Source organism: Triticum aestivum, chromosome 5D, assembly GCF_018294505.1.
Source record: "Triticum aestivum cultivar Chinese Spring chromosome 5D, IWGSC CS RefSeq v2.1, whole genome shotgun sequence".
In the NCBI taxonomy this organism is placed as follows: Eukaryota; Viridiplantae; Streptophyta; class Magnoliopsida; order Poales; family Poaceae; genus Triticum; species Triticum aestivum.
In genome coordinates this window covers 536,922,184-536,937,593 of record NC_057808.1, presented here as the reverse complement: position 1 = coordinate 536,937,593, position 15,410 = coordinate 536,922,184, and the positions used below count along the sequence as shown (strand labels likewise).

The 15,410-nt window shown below is 48.7% G+C and overlaps 2 protein-coding genes across 3 annotated transcripts; both read left to right on the top strand.

Moving 5' to 3' along the window:
• Positions 1 to 4,605: 4,605 nt before the first annotated feature.
• On the top strand, positions 4,606 to 8,025 carry LOC123123593 (protein FAR1-RELATED SEQUENCE 5). Of its 2 annotated transcripts, none has more exons than XM_044544126.1 (3): positions 4,606 to 5,041; positions 5,582 to 7,665; positions 7,793 to 8,025. In XM_044544126.1, the coding sequence occupies exons 2-3, from the start codon at positions 5,591 to 5,593 to the stop codon at positions 7,845 to 7,847; spliced, it is 2,130 nt and encodes a 709-aa protein (XP_044400061.1). In that variant the 5' UTR covers positions 4,606 to 5,041; positions 5,582 to 5,590; the 3' UTR covers positions 7,848 to 8,025. The 2 variants fall into 2 exon arrangements, with proteins under 2 accessions (XP_044400061.1, XP_044400062.1); XM_044544127.1 differs by having other exon boundaries at positions 4,606 to 5,045.
• LOC123123594 (uncharacterized) lies at positions 8,023 to 10,373 on the top strand. Its single transcript, XM_044544128.1, has 8 exons — positions 8,023 to 8,252; positions 8,327 to 8,437; positions 8,505 to 8,618; positions 8,740 to 9,397; positions 9,461 to 9,586; positions 9,676 to 9,803; positions 9,884 to 9,959; positions 10,027 to 10,373. Exons 4-8 carry the CDS (start codon positions 9,329 to 9,331, stop codon positions 10,153 to 10,155), a joined length of 528 nt encoding a protein of 175 aa, XP_044400063.1. The 5' UTR covers positions 8,023 to 8,252; positions 8,327 to 8,437; positions 8,505 to 8,618; positions 8,740 to 9,328; the 3' UTR covers positions 10,156 to 10,373.
• The last annotated feature ends 5,037 nt before the right edge of the window (positions 10,374 to 15,410 follow it).

Below are 15,410 nucleotides of genomic sequence, written 5' to 3'. Positions count from 1 at the left end.
ATGAGGATGCACAACAATATTGGGTAATTCTATGACAAAAGAAGTAAAACGAGGATCAAAATATTCATCTTTTCCTCATAGAAGTCTAGCTTGCTTCTTTTAAAGGACTTGGGTGGTAGCATTGACATGAAGTTACGGGTCCTTCAGTAGGTGAATAGTTCAATGTCCTTGATTATCTCTTTGGTCTTCCTGTCATAGTCTATCTCATTTTCCTAGATAATCACGATACTCAACATCTTCCCACAGTCACAACGGTAGCGACGCAAACGATGATACTGAAGAAGAATCCGAAGGCAAGCCGACGGACATCCCCCACACAGCCGTAACGGCCAATGCATCGTGGAAGTCGTGACTAGAGTGGAAACCAACGAGTCTACTCAAGCAAGGCGGTAGCCCATTGTGCCGATGTCGATGTAGCCGAGAGCGTAGGGTGGTGTAGCCATGGTTGAGGTAGCTATGCGAGGGACGCCGTGGTCGATGTCGAGTCGGGGTGGCCGGTGTCGAGGTAGTCACTATGGAGCCATGGGCGCAAGGATGGGCCAAGTTAGTCATGTGCACTCGGAAGTGGTGCGCCGGGAAGAAGAAGGTGTAGACGAGGCGTCGCGCCGGGTTTGCCAAGCCCGGGGACACATCGTAGATGAAGACACGCGTCGGTATTGCCAGCACCGGACATGCGTAGACGGACGAAGTTGATGTTGACGAGGCACCGCTCCAGGCTTGCCAGGCCAGGGGATACGTCATGAACGAAGGCAGGCGTCGATGTTGCCAGCACCGGGCATGCGTCGACGGGGACTTGCACGGGCTATATATATGCCATGTCGGAGGGGCCAACAGAGGAGGATTCGACGACGGTTGCGGCGCCAATCGACGTGGGGTAGAAGGTGTCGATGTCAACCCTGGTTGTAGGAGTAGATGAAGTGCTCGTGGAAGATGACGGCGAAGCTGGCAATGAGCTGGTGCATGATGAAGACGAAGAGGTGGATGACAAAGTAGGTGGCAGAACCAGAGGCAGCCTGTGGGGCCACGTTAGGGAGGAGCGCGTCGGCGGTGCTCGAAGTATAGGCGAGGAAGAATCAGACAGCGTGGCGAAGACCGTGCGCGGACAGTAACATTCCCGCGCTTAGGGTAGCGGTCTGACGCATACCACATAAAAGACAACGCGTGGGGACAACGGAGTGGACCGCGATACAGCCCGAAGGGGCGACATAGCGACAGCGCGCGGGTCGGGGCGACGGCGTGAAGCGTGCGCCGTGCCGCTACGGCCCAAGGGGGCGATGCAATGGCAGCGCGTGTGGTGCAACCGCAGTTACAACCTTAACGCAGCGGCAGCCCGCCTGTCCCTGCAGCCGTGAAGAGAACCATAGAGTGATGACTCTGCGGCCCAACAAAACGATGCAGTGGTAACCTGTTACTCGATCAGTGAAGGGACGCATTGTACTCAAGGACAATTTTCACGGTATCCTACGAAGGCTGCGCGCAGAGTGCACATCAGTTCGAACGCGAGGCGACCGAGATCAAGAAGACGCGAGCCGACGACGAGGCACCCGCGATGTGCATCCGTACGGTCGGACGAGCCCGCGGGCAGCGGCGTATGTCCGCGTGGCCGGATGAGCAGGCGCAGCTGGACGGAACGTGCGCAATGCGTATATGCATAGGCTGATTGTACACAAGCTGCCTACACATACACGCATGGCTCCTGAGCAGCCGGTCCGGCGCACCGGAGGTGCACCAAAAACGATCTCGGCCACGCATGGCGTGTGGCGTGGTCTCGGCCCACGTGACGCAGGACGACAGCCAGCTTAGGACCGCACAAGCAGCCGCGTCAGCACAGATGAAGAGGTCAATGGAGTCGTCGATGATTTAGTAGAGGCGTGGTGTAGATGAAAAATGACAGTGGGGTGTTGTAAACCAATCTTAGATCAGAAAAAAAAAGAACGCCGATCAATCAATTGGTGAGGGAGAAAACCCGGATTAAAGGATCGGGAAAAAAAACTCTAGGACAGTCGATCAATACGATGGACCGACGAACTCTAGGTACGGGCAACGTGACCCTCAGTGATGATCATGGAGATCGACCGCCTTGGGGCAGCGAGTTGCGAAAGAGGCGGCAACGGCTAGGGTTTTGGATCGAGGTTAGGCTGATAGGATAGAGAGGGAGATTGGCGGAATTGATGTTCTATTGCTTGAGCCTCGTGGGCATATACATAGGAGTTCATGACCATTTTGAAGTAGAAGACAAGTTAGAATAAATCCTAGCATATTCTATTACTCAACATTAGAGAGCCAAAAGGTAAAAGATTACACCATTGCTTCCTCGAGATGGCATAAGAGTGTGGCAATGGTCAGCAGAGGAAGAAGTGTCGTGAACCGAAGTTGCAAGCTAAGAGAAAGGGAATGGCGGCAATCTGAACGCGTGAGTGCATGCTGTAATTTCGTCGATCCATTGTTAAACAAAATAATGCCTGAGATCACCAAATAAACTCGACAATTAACGTGGCGTGATGCATGTACGTATCGGGGTGCTTGATGGCGTCCTCCGACGCGGCCTCGCTGATCTGCCATGCAGCAGTTAACCAACATGTGAGTTATCACAATGAGAACTAAGGTGCGTGCGTACGAACGGCGCGAGCGAGGCGTCGGTCGACGTAAGTTCGGGCAGCACGGTGATCGGGTGGCAGTGCGGGCAGGATGCGCAGGCCGCTGACCCAGCGCACGTGGGAAGCTTCCGCCTTGCCGGCCAAGTTCGCCATTGACGTGGATGTCCTGCAGGTCGGACCGGTGCAACCGCAGCGAGCACGCTGGGAGTAGAGCTCGTACGTATGATCACGCAGTTTTTGTGCTTGTGTGAACAGAGAAGTAGTAGCAGGATGAGGAGTTTTTTTTTTCCTTTTTTTGAGGAAATTGCGAAGTTCCATTCAAATAGCAAACAGCTTACACAAAACATGGCATCTCTCTAGAACATTCCAAAAAAGAGAGCTCACCAAGAAAATTACAGGAAAATCCAAGAATAAGAAAATCTGCAGAGGGTCCCTGTAACCACCATCTTCACGCCCATGGAAACCAGCCGCCACCGTCGCCATAGCATCCGGCGGAGGAGAGAAACCCAGGACACCTACTTGCCATGATCCAATAAAGCGCCATGGCAGCCTTGCTGCGTTACGAACCTCGGAATAGACGTGGTCGCGAACAACGACGTGCTTGACGATGTGGATCGTCGGCCGGGGAAAATCCCCACGCCCTTGGATCTCGGCCCTGACGTCTACGAACGTTGCTGCTGCCGGAGAAACTCCAGACCCGCCGGCCTTCTTCCACTGCCTAGCTTTCAGGCGAGCCACCTCCTGGACGAAGTCGACGCTGCTACGCCGATCATCCCCTAAACAGGAACTTCCGGCTCCTCGCCGGCGCCGGAGAAGACACTGACGTGATGCGGACAGAGCCGAAGAACAAACTCCCGAAGCGAGGTCTCCGCCGTCGCGTCGACGGCCTCGCCTGGAACAACTACGTCCACCGGTCTGATAGCACGGTGGAGAAACAAGTCCGCGGCACCTCGCCGTCGTCGCGGAACGCCGGCGAGTCGGTGGCCCGGAAGACATTATTCATGGTGGTGACGTTGACACCGCCCGAACGCCGTCACAGCAAGAAACCTATCCTACCTACTACAGACGAAAGGAGCCGGGCTCCCCCACCCTCCTGCCGCCGCCAAAGCGACGAGAGGAGAGCAGGAGAGCCCGCTCCTAACCAGCCGCAGAAGTGGAACCGCTCGCCTCCGCTCGCCTGTGTTGGAGAGAGAGGAACAGTCACTCGCTCGCCTTGACGAGGAGATATTTTTGTTCTTCTGATTTCTTGTACGCCTAGTGTAAGTTTTTTTCTTACTGGCCAGCTAGTGGTGTTGGGAATGAAGAGATCGAGTCGAGGGGGAATCGGGGGCGGTCCCGAGGAAGAAGAGTGGAATCCGTGCACGCGAGTCGCCAGCCAGATTTGTTTTCGAAACAATAAGAAAGAAAGAAAGAGCCTCGCATCGCATCTTCACCAAAAATCCAGATCCAGACGACCACGCCGTCGGATTAGTACCTTGCAGTGACTTCAGCCCGGACTCCAGACTTCTCTTGCAGTACGCATTCCTCTCCATGGGCTACCAAGAGGGTGCATCGAGCTTCTGCTCCTGGTTTTCAAGGCAGCGTGGCGCTTGACGTTGGAAATGGAAGGCGTTGTAGCATGCCGTCGCGTTCCACACTGTACTTGTATATGCACAGTAACTGCAGTAGGTGGTGCTACTGCTTTCTCTGTACGAGTACGGCATATGGCAGCATAGCGTGGCTCAGAACGTCCGATACAGGAGCATACAACGGTTAGCAGAAGGATTGCATCCGGGCAAGCTGACCCAGTGAGATACAATGGAGGCGATCCGAGTGCACAAGTGCATTCTACATTCTTGAGGGGTTTTACGGTGCAAATTACTAGTCACCGGAGAGACTAGTATTTGAACAGATCCACCGTTGATTTCAAGGGTAATCTAGGCACTTTATATTAGATTTTTTTTCTCTTAGCCCAAGGACAGTTTAGTCCGATAAAAAGTTTACTAATCAACTTCACCCAAGCCCTAATTGCCGGGGACCTCCTCTCCAACGCCGCCGCCGCTCTAATTCCTCCCTCCCTCACTCCAAGCCTCTACTCCATCACCAGTCTCCCGCCGTCGCCACGCCGCGGTCGAGGGTCTAGTCCGCCTTTCCTGGTGCCGCCGGAGGGTGACGACCGCCGGCGACCGGAGCGGACTTCGCTCGAGCCGCAGTCTCCCGCCGTCGCCACGCCGCGGTCGAGGGTCTAGTCCGCCTTTCCTGGCGCCGCCGGAGGGTGACGACCGCCGGCGACCGGAGCGGACTTCGCTCGAGCCGCAGTCTCCCGCCGTCGCCACGCCGCGGTCGAGGGTCTAGTCCGCCTTTCCTGGCGCCGCCGGAGGGTGACGACCGCCGGCGACCGGAGCGGACTTCGCTCGAGCCTTCGCTCGAGCCGTACGCCTACGCCGACTCCGGTGGCCACTCCAGTAAGTGCGTCCTTGGCTACTCTTGTCGATCTCCTCTGAACTAGTACTAATTACTCTGAATCTTTGTTCACACTACTAATTGTAGCACAGCATAGCGTCTACAGCACTACCAGTTACTCTGAATCTTAACAGATAGCAGAATGTTGTACAAATCCGTCATTCAGGAAACCATGTCAAAGAAGCACCACAACTTTTCAAACTACTAGAAAACTTAGCTGCACATAAAGATTATTATCTGAGGCTTTGCACTAAACTGATATTTTTCCTAATAATCAGCTCTTTCCTCAGAGGAATGTACAGTAGAGATTATATTCCTTTCCTAATAATAATCTTGTTCCTCAGAAGGATATACAGTAGTACAACCAACTCATAGGATGATTTTTCTTCTTTGAGAAGCTGTAAGTTGCTATCAATAATTCTCTAGAGCAGGAATTGCTTGCCGGTGTATGTAGCAGAAGTACTTTGATTTACATTTTTTATGATGTAGTCTGGCACTGGAGATGCCTAAATAACATTATTCAGTTTCTTTGTGGATGACAGTTACACAACATGGATGCTCACCACGTCAGCATAGAGGAAATTGAAGAATATTACATGGTGGTTAGTCAAACATTCACAAGCGAGGAACAAGGTTTCGAGTTCTATAACAAATATGCTAAAGCCAAAGGGTTCAGCGTGAGGAAGGCCAATGTGAAAAACAAGGGAGGCATAAGAATCCAAAGGTTGTACATGTGCAACAAAGAAGGATATAGGTCCTTGAAAAACTTTGAAAGGTCCAACCGGAAAAGGAAACCAAGGGCACTCTCTCGTTGTGGATGTGACGCTCAACTGCAAATCGAGCTCAATATGGAAACCCGTGAATGGTTTGTCAAGGACTTTGTGGACCAACATAACCATGAATTCACTAAGCCTGACCAGACACCTTTCTTATGGTCTCATCGTGGACTTAATGATCCTCAAAAGGCTGATGCCATTGAGTATGGTATTGGTGGTCTACGCACACATCAGATAATGGACGTAATGGAGAAGCAGCATGGTGGGTATGACAAAGTCGGTTGTGTGTCTCGGGACCTATATAATTTTATTGCTGAGTACAAGAAGCAAAGGATTGAAGGTTTTGATGCCCAATACATGCTGAACTATATGGCTGCGCAGGAAGAGAGAGATTCTGAATTCTTTTACAGGTACAGCACAGACAGCAAAGGCCATCTGCAGAACCTTTTTTGGTCAGACGCGCAGTCCCGGTTGGACTATGATGCCTTTGGTGGTGTTGTTGTGTTTGACAGCACGTACCGTGTAAACAAATATAACTTGCCATTTGTCCCATTCATTGGATTGAACCACCATCGCAGCACAGTTGTCTTTGGGGTCGGCATTGTATCAGACGAGACCGTGGCATCATATAAGTGGCTGCTCCATTCATTTTTGGAGGCGATGCACCAGAACCATCCCAGGTCCGTGATCACTGATGGGGACCATGCAATGGCGAGAGCAATATTGCAGGTATGGCCGAACACAGACCATCGGCTGTGTAGCTGGCACATCGAACAAAATATGGTACGCTACCTTCGGAACCCGAAGCTCAGCGACTTTAGAAAATTGATTTACCGTGCTTTCGAGGTTGATGAGTTTGAGAGAGGTTGGCTCCAGTTCAACAAACACTATGGGATAACGGAAAAAGACACGTGGATCTGCAGGATGTACGAGCTAAGAAAGAAGTGGTCTGCAGCCTATACCAAAGGGAGGTACTTCCTGGGCATGAGAAGTAATCAAAGGAGCGAAAGTCTAAATTCTACGCTTCATGTGCAGCTGGACAGGAGAATGAGACTTATTGATTTGCTGCAACACCATGAGCATTGCATCTCAGTTATGCGAAGGAATGAGGCTGCAATGGATGCCGTGGCCTCGCAGACGGTGCCCTTCACTGAATTAACAGCTGACCCACTGGAGAAAAATGCGTCATATATCTACACCCCTATAATGTTCGAGAAGGTTAAGGGGGAGATCGTGAGGTTATCAAAATGGCAAGTCGAGGAGGTGAACAAGGAAGATAGTTTGACGAGGTTTGCAGTTGTTCATAAAGAGCGCAGGCAAGTAAGATTTGATGTGAGGTGTGTTTATGTGGGCTCGGTGATAGCGAGTGTGCACTGCCAATGCCGGAAGATGGAGAGTGAGGATATTCCATGCACACATATATTTGCTATTCTGAAGTGCGTTGGGTTAGACACCATTCCTAGTTGTTGTGTTGCTAAAAGATGGACGATGAAAGCCAAGCCTGCCTTCGATTCAGACATGAGTGCCAGTACGCAGCAATGGTCAGAACGGATGGATCGTTTCCATGAGCTCCGTAACGATGCAAGCGTTGCTTTTTTTAAGGCTTCGAAATCCGCAGCGCAATCAGAGAGGGTGATGGCATTTCTCAACAGTATTATTGATGAGGGTGAGAATGACGAGAATACTAACATAGCATCATTTGGTCCTTTGCCGGCATATTTTTCTGGGGCACGCCAAACCTTCACAACTAAAGTTCTGGATCCAATACCAATTATTCCAAAAGGTGCTCCATCGAAGGGCAGGTTGAAGCCATTCCAGGAGACTATGAAGAAAAAGAAGCCCAAACATGAGTAAGGACGCGCTGTTTTTTCAGTGATATTTCTAACATTTGGCGCAGATAAAATAAGTTATGTTTCCTCATAGAATGTGTTGCCCACACTTTCCATCTAATGTATTTTCTCTATCCATTCTCATCAGCTGCGGGCAAAGTTGGACAGGCGTTAATTATGTTGAAGAGCCACACATCAGTTGAATCAGCTATCTACTTGTCTAAACTTTTTAAAAGTGTCAGGATTTTCAAGTGTCTTGATGTAATTTTCCCTTTGGATATTGAACATTTTCCTTTTTGGCTAGGACATGATGATTGTAATATGGCGGTTTTGGCTGTATCAAGCATTTACTTAATTCTGCAATGCCCTTTTGTCAATCTTTGACCACCTGTGATATTCGTTGTTCTGGTCCTTTTCCCTACTCTTTACTTTGTTAGAACATGTTTGGTACACTCATTGGCCTGGTGAAGGAGCTTAAGCCATTGCTACTAAAACACCATGCTGAAACCTATAGTCAGTTTGGCCATGCAAATCTGAACATGCAGGACATTATGCATCAACAGAGATGTCTGGGTTATCGTTTTGAAGACTTCATCTCAGCCTACAATGTAAGTGTCTTCGGTGCTTATACCTTCAAGTTACTAAAATATTGAAAATGACACATGATCTTTTGTTTTTGCAGGACCATCGTTATGGAATTTCTAACAAAACAAAACCCACACATGCGTCAACATTTCAGAATTCAGGGAAGGAGCAAAAGTCAACCTTCAGTAACCTTTCACCTGAATTACAGGTAAGCACATATACATCTTTAATTAATTTATTAATGTGTAAATCTAAGACCTCATCGCATATTGCAGAGTGCTGCTAAGAGCCCCAAGCATGCAGACAAAAAGTTCACTACGAAAGGAGCTACCAGTAAAGATGTAAAAGAGGCCGAGGATGAATCCCCAAACCTTTTCCACAAATCTGAGGTAAGCTCACATACGAAATTAATTATTTGCAAGTCCAGTTGTTTTCTATAAATATAATACCTCTCTTGCATGCTACAAATCAAGTTCTCTGTCAATATAATACCTCTCTTGCATGTTACAGAGTGTTGCGAAGACCGCTGATAAGATGCCAGTCCGTATGAACCAAGTAGCTAAAGATGTAGCCGAGGAAGACTCAATTGGGTACAGAATCCATAAAGAAGGAAGGAAGTCTACATCCTTTTAGAAAGATGATTTTCTGTATTACGACGCACCGAAAACAAGAAAGACTAGGAAGAGTAAAGTCAAAAATGACAGCTTTGTGTCTGAAGGCAACAAGGATGAGCTTGATGTTGACAAAATCAGAGATTATATAAATGAATCACCCATTTTTGATGATCTTGTTCACATTGATGACGTTTATCTAGAGCAAAGGCATCTAAGTGTCTTAACCAGCGACAATGTTACCCGAGAAAGTGACAAGTGGTTGGGAGAACATGTATCTTTACTTTGTGATTTTAAAGGAAAAAAATTCATATTGTTGGTTTAAATTGAAATCTTAATTGTGTGTGTTTTTTCAAATAAAATAGCTACTTGATGCTGGCATCGAGTTGCTTAGGGCCAGCAAAGTTGAAGATGTGAGGAAGGATGGAAGGGTCTATCTCGAAAGATCAATCAAGACCCAACTTCTGAAGCGTGATGGGCTTCCTAACATGCAGAAGGAGGTTCTGTCTGGAAAATATGGTACAGAGCAAGGGGACAATTACCTTGCTCATGAGATGGTAAGAACCACCCTACACAAAACATAAACATATGAAAGCCGAAAACTAATTGTATTTTTTTAGATATTCCTGCCTATGAATCTGCAGAGCCTGCACTGGTATTTGGCCGTAGTGAACACACACAAAAGGGAGATCCAGATCCTTGACTCCATGCTCGATCACGAAGACCGCCTAGAACTGCGCCAAACCGTGAGTTGTAATATGGATATTACTAAATTGTTATATGATTTAACTGTTAGACAATGACAAAATATCATATTTGACACTCCGTTTTGCAGCTGCTAGGTATGGAAGCACATGTGAATCTATCTCTAAGAATGAAGGGGGCCCAAAATAGCAACTGGCCTGACTCACTACTGTCAAAATGGCCAGTTTTTGTGAAGAAGACCCCACAGCGGTCAGATGGGTACATACACAATTGTCAAATTTTGTTTTCAAACTAAATTAGTAGGACTGCGCACTAACAATTATCTTTATTTATTGCAGTTGTTCATGTGGGCTATTTGTTCTTAAAAATATGGAATCCTGGACAGGAGACGAGCACACTGACGAGTTCAAGCAGGTAAAAGCACACAACATATTCATATGCACTAGCAGTTTGACCGGAACTAACTTTTCCTCTTGCATAGGTTCACATTGACAAATTCGGAAGGGAACTACCTGCTATGCTGGTCAGCTCGCCACTTAACAAGTTGAGGAAGCGCTACCTTGAAGCAACAGCCAAGATGGACGAAGACTCCAAGATGGACCAAGACTGAAGACATACACGCGTCCAGGAGTCCCTTTTGAGTCGTGCCATCTAGTTTCAGTCCTTTTCCGCGTTAGCAATTTTTAGGGAATAATATCGCATGAAGACAATTCGTGTTTTGCGGTTTCATTTTTGTGTGTTACCAAACTATTTTTACCATACTCTATTTCTTATGGAGTAATTCGACAGATTTCAATAAAGTGTTAGCAAACTATTTACTATGATGCAATTATGTGAGGAATCTATTTTCTTTGTGCATAGCTTCATGATGGAGCAGCGATGTTGTCTTTCTTCAAATCAAGCATATTATCTGACAAGGATGATAAAAACATCCCAAAGATGCATAGTTTATACTAGTACATGCTTCTACACTGAGAACACACAGAAAGAGAAAGCTTTCACTGTACTTATCTAACAGAGACGCTGATTTCAGTACATGTCATTCACATGTTTGCTATCTAAGTGTTAGAAATCTATTTTCCAATATTTATGTTTTCTTTAGTGCGTGCCTATCAATCATCAACATCAATCTGACATTGAAGTTCTTCACTTTATTTAAGGCCTTGCAGCACGATGTGCTTCTCGGCAACAGATTGCCGCTGAATTCACGTCTGCCATGAGAGGCCGGGCTAAAATGGAAGCAGGATTCTATGGTTACCAGTGAACTGCATACTTTTCTCTTTTTCCATGCTGAATTTGATCAAGCGAATATAAACAATTTCTACCCTTTATTTGCTACATCCAAGTAAGAAAGCTTACTATAGAGAAACTTTTACAACGACCAGCTGCAGCAAAGTTATTCCTTTTATAATCTGCATTTCCAAATTCATGCAAGGAACAGAGCTGAATAGCAGAAGGACTGTTAAGATAAACTAATACCATTGCAACAGCCTTTTGCTAAGCAATCAGTTATTCAATTGTATGAATTATTATTTCATACAAGAAGTATGGAAAAAAATTATTAACGAAAGGATTGGTTCTGTTATAGAAAAACTGAGAAGTGGTGATCTAGCAATAGTTTTCCTAATGTTCACTGCCACATCCCTAAGCCACCTTTTCTGTCTGTAACAAAGACTTGTTTGCAATTCCCCAGTTTCCACTCAGTATTTCCCTATTTCAAATCTTTTTTTTCTTTTGATTAGAAGGGAGTTAACAGAATTTAATTCAACAATTTCAAGTATCTTGTTATAGAGTTGACAGAAACTTGAGATTCAAAAGATCAAATTTCACTTCCAACTGCAATTTCTCATCATGCCGGTGTGCTCCACTTTCTATGAACAGAGGAGAGGACAGAGACATACGTCTTCGGTGGGTGATGATCCTCGTCGACGGCCAGCAGCTGGAGTGCACGCACATGGGGGAACACCTTTTTTCATCCACTCTTGAAGCGACGCCAGGTGCTTGCCGTACCTGCCTTCCACCAGAGCCGACGCCGCAATTTCTCCCAGATGCTTCTCCTCTGCTGATACGGCAGGAGGCAACCAGGCGGCCGCACCTTGCTCCCCCCGCCACCGCTTGCCGCCGCCAACCGTACTTGTCCAACGAGCGCCACAGAAGGGCCGGGGTCCGCCCTCCATAGCATCCATCTTGGCGGGCGCCGAGGTGCGCCGCCACCGCCGGTCGCCGCTGGACGACGACGACGTCCTCTCCGAGATCCTCCTCCGCCTCCCGCCGCAGCCGTCCTCCCTCCCGCGCGCCTCCCTCGTCTGCAAGCGCTGGCGCGGCCTCGCCTCCGGCCCCGGCTTCTGCCGCCGCTTCCGCGTCCACCACCGCCGCAACCCGCCCCTCCTCGGTTTGTTCGACAGCCACCCCATCGTCCCCTTCCGGCCCACCCTGGATCCCCCCAACCGCGTCTCGCCGGGCCGCTTCTCCCTGCAGCTCAGCGACAGCAGGCACGTCAGATCCCTTGGATGCCGCCATGGCCTAGCACTGTTCTTCGACTGCGTGCTGCCCCAGCTCCTGGTGTGGGACCCCATCCACGGCGACCAGCGCCGGAGACGCCCACTTCCAGTTCCAGGTCGTCTTGGTAGGAGCGCTAGATGACGCCGCCGCCGCCGCCGAAGGGCAAATGATATCTGTCTTCACCTCGTTTACTCGTCAGAGACTGGAGCATGGGGAAATCTCTTCTCAACACTGATTACAGCGGAGTCTTATGTTAGTCTGGGACCTGCTGTGCTGGTTGGGGACTCCGTTTTGCGCCGCCGAGCGACTGGTGGTGTGTGCGGGAGAAAATTAGATGGATCGGGGCTGAACCCTAGCCGGGGTGGGCAAATTTCCATCTCCCCAAAATACCCTTTCTGTGTGCGGGATTTTATTTTTTATTTTAATCTCGTGCGGGAGGCGTTTTTTCCCTCTGCCCATTTTGCCCTTCGGAGAAAAAATACTACTCTTTCGCTGGACAAGTATTGATCACGTTGGACCATCAGATCTACTCATTGGATGGCTGATATTTCTTCGTCCTTACCGTAAAAGGCCTCACATTCTTTAGTTCTAAGGCTCGACGGATAATTACCGATGTCTCCTATGCCAACGCTATTGAACTCCAATCCATATTGTTTGGATGCACAACAAATAGCGCATGAATATGATTGAATAATTCTATGACAAATAAGTAAAACAAGGAACATATATTCGTCTTTTGCTTAGGGAAGCCTAGCTTTCTCCTTATAAGGACTCGCGTATGGTAGGCTTGCCATGAAGTTATGGGTCCTTTAGTAGGTCAATAGCTCAACATGCCTTCATTTCATTGTGCTTGCTCCTCTGGATGGTTGGAGGCTATGGGAGCTTTAAACTGATGACAAAGTCTCTAATTAAGCCTTTTTTCCCTTGAGAAGGAAATGCTTTTTTGAAAACTTCAACCTCTACCACTACTGGAATCTTCGTATACGCCTGGTGTCAGGGTCTTCGTCGAGAGCCAAAACACGGACACTCGGCAAAGTAATGAACGCCGAGAGCTGCACCGGGCAAAGGGAATAACTCGGCAAACACATGGTAATGCCGACAGGAGGCCTCGGCAAACAGGCTATACTCGGCAAAGGCACTATTTGCCGAGGGCCATCTGGCCACACACGGCAAAGTTTTGCCACATGGCACATCTTGCGGCGACTAACGGCACGGTCACGGTTGCAACTCTTTACCCAGAGTGGCTCTCGGCAAAGATTTAGTCCCACCTCGCCTACCGACAAGCAAAAACACCTGTTTAAATAGTTCAATAATCCAACCGCATTAAGCTTCGGTCTTCATTATTAAGAGTACGTACAGTCACTATGAATCTTCATGTTCCGGACAGAGAAAATTCATAGTGACTTCCGTATTCTAAAGAATGGATGACGACGTTTTTCTATAAATTTATGATCCACACCTTTGCCGAGAGAAGCTCTCGGCAGAGCAAGAGTTACCCGAGAGTCGCTCTCAGTAAACGAACAGTTGCCGAGAGTAGCTCTCGGTAAAGATAAGGCCACCTCTCGGTAAAGATAAGGCCACCATAAAAGTTTAGTCCCACCTCGCCTAGAGACAAGCAACAAAACCTGTTTAAATAGTGGGATAGTCCAGATGCAGTAAGCTTCGGTATTCATTACACTCTTATTAAGGTGATGAACTATCACTACAAATCTTCACCTGTTTCGGGCATTGAAGATACCTAGTGATAGGTCATCATCTTAACGGTGGATGCCGGCATTTTTTTATGATCCAACAATACCTGTTCCGAGAGTTGCTCTCTGTAAGTCAACAATTACCGAGAGTAGCTCTCGGTAAACGAACAGTTGCCGAGAGTAGCTCTCGGTAAAGATAAGGCCACCATCAAAGCTAGTCCCACCTCGCCTAGAGACAAGCAACAAAGTCTGTTTTAATAGTGGGATAGTCCAGATGCAGTAAGCTTCGGTATTCATTACACTCCTGTTAAGGAGATGGACTATCACTTTGAATGTTCACTTGTTTCGAGCAGAGAACATTCAAAGTGATAGGCCATCTTCTTAATGGTGGATGCCGGCGTTTTTTTATTAATGTCTTTTCCCTGTCATCACAGGGCCCCTCTAGGGTGTGGTAATCTTTGGGTATCGAGAGGGAACGTGTCCAAATTGTGCAGGAAGTGCTGGTCCTGTTGCTCTGTTGGCCTTGAAACTTTTCGTGCTCTAAGAGGGGGCGACCGCATGGTACGTGCCACGGCCTCGCATTTTTCGGGCACACGTGCAATATTCGAGAAATTTATTGCTCTGCTAGGGTTTGATCGCCGGGAACTGCAGATCAGCAAGGCGGCACATGAAATCATGCCTGGTAGCGGCATGGGAAATCCTTTGTGATGTCCTTGTGGCATGCCTAGGCCTTGCACATATGAGGGAGGGGCATATGCCCTGCCACCGGGTTACTGAAAGTACCTCGGTGTCATTCCTGATGCAATCGTTGAAAGCCTCGGAAAATCATACGATGGTAGGATTGCTCGGGATCTGGCACAGTGTCATCACAGGGCCACTGTAGGGTGTGGTAAAAGTTTGGGCGCGTTTCGAGTAAGCCTCCCCTGAGGCCGCTTGTAAACCACACCGTCTCCGAGCTAGTATCTGGGTATCGAGAGGGAACGTGTCCGGTTTGTGCAGGAAGTGACTGGGCCTCCAAATGTCTCGTGCACTAAGAAGGGGCAACCGCATGGCACGTGCCACGGCCTCGCATTTTTCAGGCACACGTGCAATATTCGAGATATTTATTGCTCTGCTAGGGTTTCATCGCCGGGAATTGCAGATCAGCATGGCGGCACATGAAATCATGCCCGGTAGCGGCATGGGGAATCATTTGTGATGTCCTTGTGGCATGCCTAGGCCTTGAAAGGATGAGGGAGGAGTGTCATTTCCAGGTGCTGCTCTAGGTATGTGTGGCATTTCCGAGAGCTGCTCTCGGGATAACGTAAACTAGTTCTTAGGTTTTATCCTTTACCGAGCGTGACTCCCGGAAAAGGTGTAAACCCTAGATCTAGGTCTCGTACCTTTTCCGAGAGGCGCACGGACAGACTCTCGTTAAAGGTCGGCGAACACTTAACTGCACCGCGCGGTCTCTTCTCTCTCATTTCTCTCTCTTTCTCCCACCCCATCACACCCCACCAGCGCCCCCGCCCCACCGGTGCACCCTACCACCGAGCCCCCTACCACCGAGCCGGCGCCCCCCCTCGGGTGGCCCCTCACAGGCCGCCGGGGCCACCCACCCCATCGGCGCGCCCCACCACACCGGCGCCCCTAGACCCCGCCGGCACCACCTCCCCCAAGCTGCCTCCCCCTC

What these genes read in the sequence shown, in the direction of transcription:
- LOC123123593 (XM_044544126.1), top strand. Translation starts at nt 5,591, where the DNA reads ATGGATGCTCACCACGTCAGCATAGAGGAAATTGAAGAATATTACATG. An exon ending in AAAAAGAAGCCCAAACATGA is followed by an intron (nt 7,666 to 7,792) that starts GTAAGGACGCGC and finishes CATTCTCATCAG; the next exon opens with CTGCGGGCAAAGTTGGACAG.
- LOC123123594 (XM_044544128.1), top strand. Translation starts at nt 9,329, where the DNA reads ATGCAGAAGGAGGTTCTGTCTGGAAAATATGGTACAGAGCAAGGGGAC. An exon ending in GCCTAGAACTGCGCCAAACC is followed by an intron (nt 9,587 to 9,675) that starts GTGAGTTGTAAT and finishes TCCGTTTTGCAG; the next exon opens with CTGCTAGGTATGGAAGCACA. An exon ending in ACCCCACAGCGGTCAGATGG is followed by an intron (nt 9,804 to 9,883) that starts GTACATACACAA and finishes TATTTATTGCAG; the next exon opens with TTGTTCATGTGGGCTATTTG.